This window comes from Drosophila albomicans, chromosome 3 (genome assembly GCF_009650485.2).
Source record: "Drosophila albomicans strain 15112-1751.03 chromosome 3, ASM965048v2, whole genome shotgun sequence".
NCBI classification, from domain to species: Eukaryota; Metazoa; Arthropoda; class Insecta; order Diptera; family Drosophilidae; genus Drosophila; species Drosophila albomicans.
The window spans coordinates 5,899,048-5,912,088 of record NC_047629.2 but is presented as its reverse complement, the minus strand read 5'-3'; the positions used below and the strand labels follow the sequence as shown (position 1 = coordinate 5,912,088).

Sequence of the window (13,041 nt, the reverse complement as noted above, 5' to 3'; positions counted from 1 at the left end):
CCAGCTTTATCCCAACTCCGGATGAAATATCTCGATTCGCCGTGCAACAATGATCTTCGTGACGTTTCACGGCTACCACCCAGGATAGGATGCTACTGGCTTTTGCCAAAAATGAATCCATACTGTGGGACTTCTAAAACAAAGACACGCTTCACCGGTACAGCTACGGACCTCCACTGGTCTATGCTTTGCCCTAACCTTGGTATATTGATAAGGTATATTTTAAGAATAATACTGATGTTCTGTTTTTTGTAGCTCTCTCACTTGTTTTTAGATTGCTACAATCCTTCCATTACAAAATATTGTATAACCTCCGTTAAGTGGGAGTTAGTTTTTCGCTCACCTGGTTGCTCTCGCTTCGGTAATCACAGTTGCTGTTCTCATTGCCGGACGTTCCCGTTCCCGTTCCTGTTGCCGCTTCCACTTGGGCTGCCTCTGTGCTGCTCGCAGCGCTGTTCCGCAGCAGATTCTGGTAGAGATGCGACGAGTTGCCTCCACTTGAAGAAGGTGCTGATGACGCCGACGCTGACGCCGCCGCTGCTGCTGCTGTGCTGGTCGAGGCGCAGTTGGAATGCAAGAAGCCATCGCCGGCTGACTGTGGGGCAGCTGTGGGTGTAACAATGGAGTCATGCTTGTCCAAGCCATTGCTGCTGTTGCCACCGACTGCGCCTCCGCCGCTTCCTCCGCTGCTGCCGCCAACTGCATCGCCGCTGGAATTATCGAGGAGTAGGAGGCGATTATAAAACGATGCTGATGACGTGGCTGCTGCTGCTGCCGCTGTTGTTGCTGCTGCTGCTGTTGTTGAACTTGATGATGGGGTGCTGGATGCGAGCGATGAAAGCAACCCAAGGCCATGAGCATCACCAGAATTGGCAACTGACTGCGCTGCGGACGCTGCCGCCGCCGAGCGATAGTTGCTGCTGTGGCGGAGATAATGCGCAGCGGAGGCGGAGCACCCGGCGCCCGAACTTGAACCACCATTGCTAGCATTATTCATGACAATGTCGACGTCCAGATTGATATCGTCGTCGCCATCGCCAATGCTGGTTGTGCGCAAATTCGATAGACCCAGATAGGCGCTCAGACCGGGCATGGAGGCCAACGAAGCGGACATGCTCAATGGATTCATGGATATCGAATTGGAGTTCATGTTCGAGCTCGAATTCGAATTGGAGTTGGAGTTGGCTGATGTGGCCAAGGCGCCGCTGGTGCTGGACGAAGTCAGTGCACTGCTGGATTGGTGGTTAAGGTGGTTGTGGTGGTGGTGGTTGTGGTTTTGATTTTGGTGGTGCTGAGTGCCAATGCCAATGCCAATGCCTATGCCCGCGGCTGTGCTCGAGTATTGTTGTTGATGATGATGATGATGATGGTGGTGGTGATGATGATGCCCTCCACCGATGTCGCCAGCGCCAACGATGGCGCGACTGTTGCTACTGAATCCGCCTCCGCCTCCACCTCCGCCTGCGCTGCCGGCGACTCCTGCTATGCCCCCATTTGTGGATGCACCACTTCCACCTACTCCTCCTCCTCCGCCTGCTCCTGCTCCGCCTCCGCCGCTTGCGCCTCCAGCGACGCCATTGTGGGCACAGCTGCACTCGCCACCACCAAGTGCAGCCGATTCTTTGGTCTCGTTCAATGGTAATGTGGCTCTAAGAGCGGCCCAGCGATCGAAAGAGACAGACGGAGACAAAGAGAGCGAGCGAGAGCGAGACAGAGAGAGAGATAGAGAGAGACGCGTTGTTATGGAATATAGATAAGAGAAGAGAAGAGAAAGAGAGAAAGCCAAGGTGTTTGAGCTTCATCGTTGCAACACGCACAACAAACATACATTGTGTGTGAATCATGTGTGTGTGTGTGTGTGTGTGTTGGTATTGGCATTGGTGTTGTTGACTTCTCCCAACAGCGGAAGAATGTGTTTTGGGGCAAAGGTTGCGAGGTGCAACTGTGTTTAGTAGAGGTTTTGGTAAGTGTATCAAGGGGTTAACTTGGGTTCAGCTGCATGCCCCCCTTCCAAACCCCTCAGACAGGTTAATGCATATGTGTAAGTGTATGTGTGAATGAGTCTAACAAGTCTACCCTTGATCTTGAGGTTGCTCTCAACGTGCGATGAGAACGAATTTGAACAGGATTAAGATGTTTAAAGTTCTTAATTGAATTTCTGTATGTTTGACCATGCCCCACACCCCTTGGGTGGCGTAGACCAATTGTGCTTTTTGCGGTTGTTTGTTTATTATTGTTTGCTATTTGTGGTTGGTATTGTTGTTATTATTGCGAGCAGACGCAATACAAATAAATGATCTAATGTGAGTGGAATAAATTATGCATGAGATGCAAAACAAATGTGAATCAAATACACTCAACACAAACACGAATCACACATACATACACATGCAGCACACACTCACACATACATACATACACACAAAGACGGCATGCTCCAAATAGAAAATTGCCACGCACATAGGGAAAACAGAGAACACTCAAAGAAGAGGGAGCAAAAGAGCAACATGAAGAAAATGCTGGAAAAATATTTCTTAATAAACGCAACGCAAAAGATTTTCCAAATAAAATGCGAGCAAAATAAGACAAACATAAAATGCAGCAAAAGAAGCAACAAATCACAGTCATTTCAAACAAAATAGAGTGTGCTCGACTTAGACGAACCCTGCCTGAACTTTAAATGTCAAAAAATATAACAAAGAGGCAAAATACAATTTTAATGTTGCTTCATTTTTGTATAAATGGTTTATAATTTCTTTATATGTATCTCTATTATAGGAATCTTAAATCTTTTATTGTCATAAAATATTCTAAGTGGCAAATATATAATATAAGTTAATTATAATTGTTAATCACTTTTTCTATATAATTGTTCATTCTTTATCTTAAAGATACGAAAATCGCAATCTACTAAACTAACCATTTCTTGCTGTCTTGCTGATTGCAGGATATCAAAAGTGGCGCAAAAATAAAAGAAAAACGAAATAAATTTACTGTGAAATGCCAGCAGCAGCAGGTGTTGTTGTTGCCCTCTGCAAGGGTGGGCGTTGAAGGGGAAGCGATTCAAAGAGGGGGAAAAGGAGCGAGGGGGGGGAGCAGGGTATAAAGTTGTCATTTGTAAATTAGTTTCTTGCATTGCCTTGCAGTCAGTTCGCCCAACATAATTGCAATTGCTCTTCCTGGGGCACGCAATGTGCTTCAACTTCTCAACTCTTCAATTAGGGCAAGTGTAAGACTGCAGCAGACTTTAAGCAACTGACAGAGTAATAGACAACGGAACAAAGAGAGGCAATAGAAAGAGCAGAAGGAATAGAACTGGAGTGGGAGGAAGTAATACTTTTTATATACTTGAAATTTCTTTCAATTTGAGCTAATAGCAAAAGTTACGCTTGTGCGCATATTTTAACAAGCTTTGCATTCTATTTAATAAAATATTTCCTACAGGAAACAAAAGCAAACATGGAGGAGGAAAAACAAAGTGCATTGCTTTCTATAAAATAAATGCCCAAAGGGCTTCCATCTCTTTGCCCAACTAAAAACACATAAATTGGGATATTTTTGTGATTTATTTTATTACTTCTAACATTTATGACAATCGGAATATTTTAGCTAAAAATTCTATATGAAATTACTAATGTGAGTCAAATTGACTTTTAGCATATATAATAGATTATTCTTCGAAGGTAGCTATGCAAATTACTCTTTAAAGCTTTTATTATTATCTAATTGTAAATTTTGGCTTTTTTGTAATTTTCGAATTATTGATGATTTTTGAATTCGAAAAAGAATGCTTCTGGTTGTTGTTTCTTTTATTGATGTGGTCATCTGAGCTGCAGACATTATTTTATTAGTAATGTATTGTTACTAATCTGTCTTAAATATTTGATAGTTATTTATCTGATTTGCACCTTATTATACTCGTTACTACCGGGTAAAATGGGAAATGTTTTGTAACAGGCAGAAGGAGGCACCTCTTATAAAGTATATATTCTTATATATCTATATATTCTTGATCAGGGTCAATAGCCGAAGGCACCTAGATCTCAGACACTATAAGAGATAGAGATATAATTATGTCGACAGCACTTGTTAGATCAATTTTGATTCCAATTTTTGCCTCTAATCGATAAAAATTTAATAATAAGCGTATTATTGAAACTAGAGTCTCGAATTTTGGTACATACAATTGTATGATTGGTTTTGAACAGAAAAAATAAAAAGTAGGAAATACTTTTGTATGAGCAAAACAAAAACATCATCATAATACGGATCTTAGTTGCTTTGGCTGACAATCTGGTATATTTTGCATAAAGTACAAAGCCAATATACCAATCCATTTGTATATTTTGAATATTTTTGTTGTTTTGCTGTCATTAAAAATGGGTAGCAGGTATCTCATAGTCGGGCACACTCGGAAGTAGCTTTCTTACTTTGAGAAGTGCCAACACTGAATATTTTCATAGTAAATTCAGCGTTTTAAGTTTCATTGCCAATGCTTCTCAAAAGATGTATACTTTGGAAATGAAAATATCATTGAAAATACTTAGATAACTTGGAATATCTAATATTGTGTATTCACCAAACATATTAGCCAACAAAGTGATTTTAAGCGGGTATTTCTATACGTGCTTACGCAAAGTTTGCAATTTCTTGAAAAATCGTTTGTATATACATTGTATTTGTGCTTGAGGAGCGTGCACCTCTCTTAAAATTCATTAAACATGTCGTTACACATGCTATCCTCAGAGTCAGAGCTCGTATAAAAACGAACAAGCAAACAAACAAACAAATAAATAAACAAGGCAAACACACGCTTACCCTGGGATTATTGGCACTAGTTAGCCGCGCCAATAATAATAATAACAATAAAAGCAATGTGCGGACAACCATTTGCGCACACATTCACAGAAACACACACACACACAGACACGCTCACACTCACATCATCAAATAAATAAACAGTAAAAATTGAAAAAGGGTCGAGAGATGCTTTTGGGTCAGGAATATGCGACAAATGGAGCGTATTCCTTCCAATTCCTTTGAGCCAGTTTTGGCCGTAAAGTTTCGTGTTCCGAGCGATCGCAAATTTGCTCCAAGATTTGTCGTTAAGTGTGCGTGTGTTGGTTGTGCATAATTTAGACATAAGGCGTGCGCACAGTGCGAATGTGTAATATGCGTGCTAGACAAAGCCGAATTAAGTATACGCACGAGTGTATAGTAAAAGTTTTACAAATAGAGCCACAACCACACAGAACAGACAACAGACAATGCACAATAGACAAAACAAAAGAGTGTACACACAATATACAAAAAAAATATGTAACAAAAAGTGCGAGAGACAAGGATAAAAGTAGGCGAAGAATTGTAAAGAAAAAGCGTAACTTAATATGAGTTGAATGAAAGTTAACAATACCCCCCCAAAAAACAAAAAAAAACAATGCCAAATGAAGATGGTTAAGACTAGCAAACTGAGCTGAATGGTAATATTTTGCTTATAACACTAATGAACACACAGATGACGCTGCGGAGTGTAGTCGGCTTATCTCTAAATGAAAGTCCCAGTGTAGAATGAAGTGTTGAGGTGTTGGGGAAGGACTTTAACCATTATTTAACATTACAGAGATATGTGCAAATGTGTTTGTTAGTAGTATTTGTGGGGGAAGTTGATTCTAGGGTATCATTTGCCCAGCTACATCTAATTTATGTGATTCGTTTTTTACTTTGCTGTAATAGTAATTATTTCATGTGTAGTAGTTACCTTAGCTTTAGTTCCTCATCAATATATTGTAAGAGGCTCCTACAAAAATCAAACACAAAGAATATACGAAAAAAGAAAACGAAAATAAAGAAAATAATTCGTTGTTAAGATTCGAGTTCAAAAACAAAATCAAAGAAACAGTAACAAAATCAAAAATCATTCAAAGCGACCCCAAAAATAGTAGTTGAAAAATACAAGTACATCGAAGATCGAAAAGAACAACTAAAACTACGGCCAAAAAGCATATCGAAATTGTTTTGAATGAACTAATTATATACTTATTGATTTACAATCTGCATTAATCGTTGATTTGCTGCAAAATTTTCGATAAAAGCCGCAAAGCAAAGAGAAGGCGACAACAAGAAAGAAAAACACAGCTTTGGGATTTCGGGCAAACCGTGCAAAAAAAGTTGAATAGAAAATTGGGAAAATAGAAAAGGATGGAAAACGAAAGGCGAACAAAGAAATTGCTGCCTCCCACACTCTCTTGGGCGGTTACGGCCAATTAAACGCATTAGCCAATTTCAATGGCCATAATTTGTTTTAATATCACATTTTCCAGCACATAAATGAAAGCCAAGCCCCAAATGGTTTTATTAAAAGTACAAAAAAAAAGAGTCGAAAAGAACACAAAAATATGAGCTCATATTTTCTCAGTGCTTTCGGCCAATTAATGTTGTTTGTTGTTTGCTGTTTGGTTTACTTGGGTTAAGCCCAAATTGAAGCAGCGTCTAGGCGACGTCTTGGAAAAACTTTTTGGGCGCCATTTAGCAGAGCTAAGCTACTGAATGGGGGCGTGGCAGAGCGGCAAACATGCGTTCTATGGCAACACATCAGCAACGATGATGCTGTCAATTTCATGACAACAAGAATAAGCAGCCGAAAGAAAATAAATAACCAATCTCAGCTAGAGCTCCTTGAAGGAGGAGCAAAAAAAAAAAGGATTGCGACAAGCTTTTAAACTCATGTGCATAAGCAAATGTGCTGGAGCTGGAGAAGCAGACGCACTTGATGCGACAATGTAATCATTTAGTATGACAAATTGCACGCCTTATGCGACAGTCGAGTTAAGCGTCGTACAACGCGTCGTATGCGTGCTGTGAATTGTCTTCCATTTGAGAGAAGATGCTGACTGTAGTTACTGCTTGCTAATACATATTGTACGTCTTCTATGCCTGAGCTTAGCTGCAAATTGCAGTTCTGCCATCCATCAGCCTCACCTGAGGGCTAATTATTTATTACGACGTAATCCACGTTGCTGCCACGAGAAACTTTGACTTTTATATACTTGTGTGTGGGCGTGTGTATCTGTGTCTGTGTACAACAACATGCGGCATGCACAACTCTGGCATGCATGCAACCATTGAGGTATCTGCGACAAAATGTGGCAAGCTGCATGAGGCAAGTTGCGAAAGTTGCGGCCAAGGCAGCCAAGGCTAAAGCTAAATGTGATTAACGCGATTGACAAAAGCCACTGGCGGCTGAAGCAACAATTTTACAACTGCTGCTGACGCTTTAAGTCTAGCTCTAACCTTAAAGACATGTTCATTATCAAAGTGCCGCTGCATCTTTGTCGCTGAATCGGCGGAGGACTAAAAGTAAACAGAGAGAGAGAGATGGAAACAGAGAGTGTGAGAACAACAGACAACAACAATAAGATGAGAAGCAGACTGAAAGAAGTATAGAGAAAGAGAGCGAGAGACAACAGGCCAAATGGAATGAGCTGAAATTTACAGATGAGCTTGTCCTTTGTGTATGTATTTTGATATATGTATATGTATATGTGTGTTAACTGATTTATAAACGTAAGGCAAAATGAAGCAGCGCCAACAAATTGCTGCTGAATTAGAAAAGCGACGAATGCGAATGCGAATGCAACAAACAGAACAGAAAAGCTATAGCAAAGAATCAGGCAACGCGACTCGCATAACTATATATATAACTGTTATACTGTTATAAACATAGTACACATATTTTATGTATTGTTTATAGGCGGGTTTAACTTACATGTCACTAGGCAACGTTTCAGGACTAGAAGAACGCTCATACCACGTCGAATTCGTCGTCATGCCTGTGAAAAAAGAGAAAAACAACAACGAAAAGCAACAGAGAGAGAGAAAGGAATAGGCAGAAAAAGAGAGAGAGTGTCATTTAATTAATAGTGATTTCCTTTTGGGACAGGTGACTAAAGTGAGCTGCTTGCCTGTTTTGAGCGTGTGATTCTGGGCCGGAATCCCATTGGCACGCGACGTCATCTTGCTGGCAATGCGCTGTGGTACTCCAGCAACCGTCTGTGAATAGGCAGAGAGTGAGAGAGTGTGAGTAAGAGAGAGAGAGAGAGAGAGAAAGCAGATAAAGTTAGTACGACTTAGACGGAGGTTAGGCAAAGTGCCGTTATGATCCATCGTCAGTCAGTGACAAAGTTTTCAAGTTTCTGATAAAATCTCATAAATCAAAATCATATTCGCCTTTTGCTAGCACGGTCTCAGCAACCAGCAGCGAGCAACCGGCAACCAGCAACCATGAGCCATGTTGCCTTGCAAAAACTTGTCGCTAAGTAAAATTTGAATAAATGTGTGACTCTAATACTCTCCGGGTGCCTCCTTCTCCTTTTGGCCACTTGGCCTGTGACAGCCAGTGAAAAGTTTCGCCCAAAACATCCAAAACAAATTGAAGATTTATGAGTTGACATGCGGCACACACAACAACAACAACTCAAGCCTCACAAACAGGCTCAAAAAGTGTACTATATGTGTGTCTCTGCCATTAAATACGAATTTGAGGATACGGGATTTTCATGTCTAGACTCTGGCATTAGTTACTCCTCTCCAGGCCAAAAGCTTCTCATGATGAGTATATTCACAACCCGCAATTGTTTTACATTTTCATTTGAGAGCCTAACATAAATATTTGAGGTTTCCTTTGGCTTTTAAAATGACGAATCACAATGAAAGATATAAAATTTCATCTCGGAATTTTTAAGTAGTTTATAATATATCGCTAAACTTTGCACACTTAAGGCTAAAGTATTTGCTAGTTTTCATATAAATTTCTTTGAACAAGAGAAAACGAAATAACTTTTAAATAGTACATACAATTTAATTAAATTTTGCATTTCTTCTTCGTCTAATGTAGTAGCTAGTTTTGATATAAATTTCTTTTATTAAGAGTAAAAGAAAGATATTTAATAGTACATAAAATTTAATTTGAAACTTTTGTTAAAATTGCGTGAAATAAGTGAAAAATGAATTCAGTTCTTAATAGACCTAAATTGCCTATTCTAATGAATTTAATTAGGTTGCCACTTTTTAAAAAAATGGTGTGAACTAATAGAGAATCAAACTTTTATTAATCTAGCATAAAGTTAAAAAATTTAATCTGTAATCTGTCTATTTTATCAATGCAAGATCTTGAATATTTCCTTTAGCCTTGCATTTAATTTAAATCCTAATTTGAGAAAATATGTTTTAAATACATAGTAAATGAAATTTAATCAAGACTCCTTCATTATAATAATATTATTGCGTGATATAAGAATATATGAAAGGAGACTTTCAGAAGAATTTTAAGGTATAAATTGTATAGTTATCAAACAAAGTTATATAAGAGAGTATTTCTAAATGACATTTGAAATTTAATTAAACCTTTTAGCCTTGAATAATTTTAATTACTTGCTACTTTTGACAAAACTACGTGAAATAAGAGTAAATGGAAAAAACCTGAAATATATTAATAAATCCTGCACCAAACTATATAATTTAAAGGACTGCTTTGCCTATTTACTAAATATATAGTACATGACATTCAATTTCACTTTCCTCGTATTCATAATTTAATATATTGGCTACCTATGGAGCCCCTATTAACCTTGTATAGAGTTAAAAATCTTAGACATAATTTGTCAATTTATAAAATAGGGATATAACTGAAGCAGAAATTTGCAATCAAATCAAAGTTCTTCAGGCTTCATTTTAATTTATGAAAAGATCTCTTTCTCAGTCTATAAACTTAGCTGGCTGGCAAGTTGCAAGCTGGCATATCATTAACGCAGGGCAGGCATTAACTATGTGTAGCCGCCATTAAATTAGACTCCCAAGGTGTCTAATGGCGCACTAAATCTTCAATTTTTGCGCAACACGAAGAAAACTCTCTCTCTTGCACTAAGTAAAAACGTGTAGCGGAGTAAGGAACTGTAACTGTAACTGGTCTTGGTCCTTGCTCTGGCTCCTAGGAGAGGCAACGAGGCAACACTAAAAGCGCAAATAAATTACATAAAAGGTGGCAAGTGGCTTTGCAGCAGAATCGTTGTTGGCCTTGCCACAGTTTGCCAGCGTCTCGGCCTGGCCTTCAAAGCCACGACGATGGCGATGCCATTTTGTACTCTCACCTCCTCGTCGCCATCGAGACAATAATAGAATGGCTGATTGGGACTCTGGTACTTGAGGAGCAGCTCCTTGGCGACCCGCTCTCGCATCTCGCACTGGACAAACGGATGTTGCAGCAGCCGCTCGGCTGTGGGCCGCTTCTTTGGATTCTTTGTGAGTGCCGTCTTGATGAAATTGTGAAACGTCGGGCTCCATTTCTCCTTGTTGCTCAGTGTGGGCGGCTTGAAGCCGCTCTTCGACATGAGGAATAGGGCGCGCATTGGATGCAAATCGAACATCGGCGGCTGCAGTTCAGCCAGTTCTGTGAATTACAAAATCATTTCATATCATAATGATTGGCCGATTAAGCGTATCTCTCTCTCTCTTTTTCTTACCAATTGCTGTTATGCCGCAGGCCCAAATATCACAAAGTTGATTGTAGCCACCCTTGCGTTCCACAGCAGCCACCTCGGGCGCCATCCAGTAGGGAGTGCCTGCAGAGTGAATATAAATTGCGATTGTTGAGTGATATCATTGTTAACGGTTGAGCGACGCCTGAATGTATGCAATGCTAATTATCCTTTTGTTAGCTGCTCTCCTCAATTGTTTCTCTCCATTTATTTATTTATTTATGTATGTATGCTGCTTTATTGTTAATTAATTTAACCTCTGCGCTAATTATGCTATAAACAATTTTGCTAAATTATGCAATCGACTGCACCAAACCGATTTATGCGCTGACACTGCAAATTACGCATACGCCACGTGGCCTGCGTTCCGGCATTTCTGTCGCCATATGTCATACACGGCGCGATTCCAACTGTATTTAAAATTGAATTAGGCCGAAAAATTCAATTAAATGCCATCCAACAATTCTCAACTTCATGGATATTCCTCCGCATCCAATATGCCATGCAGAGCGTTCAGCATTCAACGTTGAACATTTACTCGTTGATAGCTGTCGCAGTTGGCACACAATTTAATTAATAAGTGAGAGACGCGCGCGAACATAAACTGGCAGCAGCCCGACTCAAGTGTCATTTTATTAATTGCGTTGTGTCAACGAAGTATGCGTTTTTCCTGAATGAGACTCACGAATACCCTAACCACAATTAGAGCTAGGGAAAATTAGCTACAGATTTAATTAACTGATAAAAATATTAACCATACAAAGGTTCTTAAATCTGTCATTTATCCAATATTCGAAAATTGAAAATAATTACGAAAAAGCTTGGCAAATGTTTTAAATAATGTCTTGTCTTTAATTCAATTCAAAGTAAATATCGAAATTATTGATTATTGATTGTAAAAATCAGTTATACAAGTTCTTAAATCTGAGGTGTGTACAAAATTGTAGTATTTAAAATATTTACTAACAAAATTATTAATCAATGAAACACATTTCTTTAAAAATGTGTCAAATTCAATAATAAATTATATTCTGTTAAAGTTGTCTGCAATCAAAGCCACAAATTTTGAGCTCGGGAAATTTAGTTGTTGATATCTTATGCAATAAATATCGACATTATAGATTATATAAATCAGTTATAAAGCTTTTTTAATCTGACATGAATGCAAAATTTTATTTTTTTATATAATTGCAATAACATTATTAATCAATGAAATGCATTCGTTTGAAAATGTTTAAGTTTTAATAATATTTTTAATCAATCAAAGTTGATTTCAATCGCCATGGATAAATTTCATTTATCACTGCAAAAGTGCCAAATTAAGTTGCAATATTTAACTGATTAAAAATACACAACAATATCAATTATGTCAATTTCTCTTTGTATTTAACCAATATTTGCATTAAACAGATAACAACAATTTAATCTGTTTGCGTTCAAGTTGCCATTTTCATACTTTTGTCTTTATACAAACATTTAAAGTGCTCAATTTAATATATTTGAATATGAATTTCAAAAATTGACTAGTTCGCAAAAAGTTCCCGAAATAAAACATGCAAATTTTTGGCTAGTAGACAGAATGCTTGATAGGCTGCCATTAACCCGATGTCAATGGGCATTTGGGATCTTTACTGCTTACAAGAATAGATACCCGCATTTATTGCCATTGCGAGCGAAGTCATGATGTGGCTGCTTGTTGCAAGGTGGCAGCAATGACAATGATGACGTCGTTTTGTTGTCGTCGACTTTTTAATGATACTAAACAGAAACGTAAGCATCCTTTTGGCTTTTTTTTTTATTAAATAATGAAACGAAAGCAAGCAGCTGTCAGCAGCTCTATGTTACAATAGCTCTGCTATCGTATTGACAATGCCTGTGACTGAGTGTGTGTGTGTGTTTGTGTGTGTGGGCGTGCTTTATTTGTCTTGTTTGTGGTTTCATATGCAGACACAGCGATAGACAAGGCAGACTGCCAGACTGGAAGACTGAAGGACAGGCAGACAGACAACATTTGTGTGCTTATCACCACATTTGTCACAGCAGTAGCAGCAGCAGAAGCAGCAGCATCTGCGACAACAACAATGTCGCAATGGAGAAGCACTCGAGATGATAACAGTAAGCGACGTCACATTGTTTGACAACTGCAGACATAAACACCACTATACAAACCACATACACATCCACACACACACACAAACACAGACACACACACACCTTACAGTGGCTGCCAAAGGTCGTGAGGTTCACAATTCAACCCTATGTCCTTAGGGTAAGGAAAGAAGGTCGACAACGTCGTCGTTTGGCGTTTGCAGAGTCATCGCTGGGCACACACAATTGACATGTGAGAGGAGCGCCAAGCAGAGCTCACTCACTAATTGTTGGCAAAAAGAAAACGCCGAGCTCGAAAAAATGTCATAAAGCGCAACAAAGTGCTGCCAAGTAAGAACAAGTTGCGAGAGCCCAACAAAAGGCAATCGAGCGCAATGAACTTTGCACTCAAGCCCAAGCA

General features: G+C 39.1%; 1 protein-coding gene across 10 annotated transcripts in view; it reads right to left on the bottom strand.

Moving 5' to 3' along the window:
• Positions 1–13,041, bottom strand: part of LOC117572462 (mitogen-activated protein kinase kinase kinase kinase 5) — a 79,734-nt gene that overhangs the window by 3,344 nt on the left and 63,349 nt on the right. For 4 of the 10 annotated variants that reach the window (XM_052005998.1, XM_052006001.1, XM_052006000.1 and 1 more), the window contains exons 4-10: positions 10,518–10,616; positions 10,146–10,444; positions 7,962–8,049; positions 7,766–7,829; positions 7,291–7,350; positions 5,759–5,797; positions 344–1,649 (exon numbers count right to left, since the gene is read on the bottom strand). In XM_052005998.1, coding sequence (XP_051861958.1) covers positions 344–1,649; positions 5,759–5,797; positions 7,291–7,350; positions 7,766–7,829; positions 7,962–8,049; positions 10,146–10,444; positions 10,518–10,616 — 1,955 coding nt within the window. The remainder of the gene's footprint in view (positions 1–343; positions 1,650–5,758; positions 5,798–7,290; positions 7,351–7,765; positions 7,830–7,961; positions 8,050–10,145; positions 10,445–10,517; positions 10,617–13,041) is intronic. The other 6 variants (XM_052006003.1, XM_052006002.1, XM_034255297.2 and 3 more) reach the window with 6 other exon arrangements.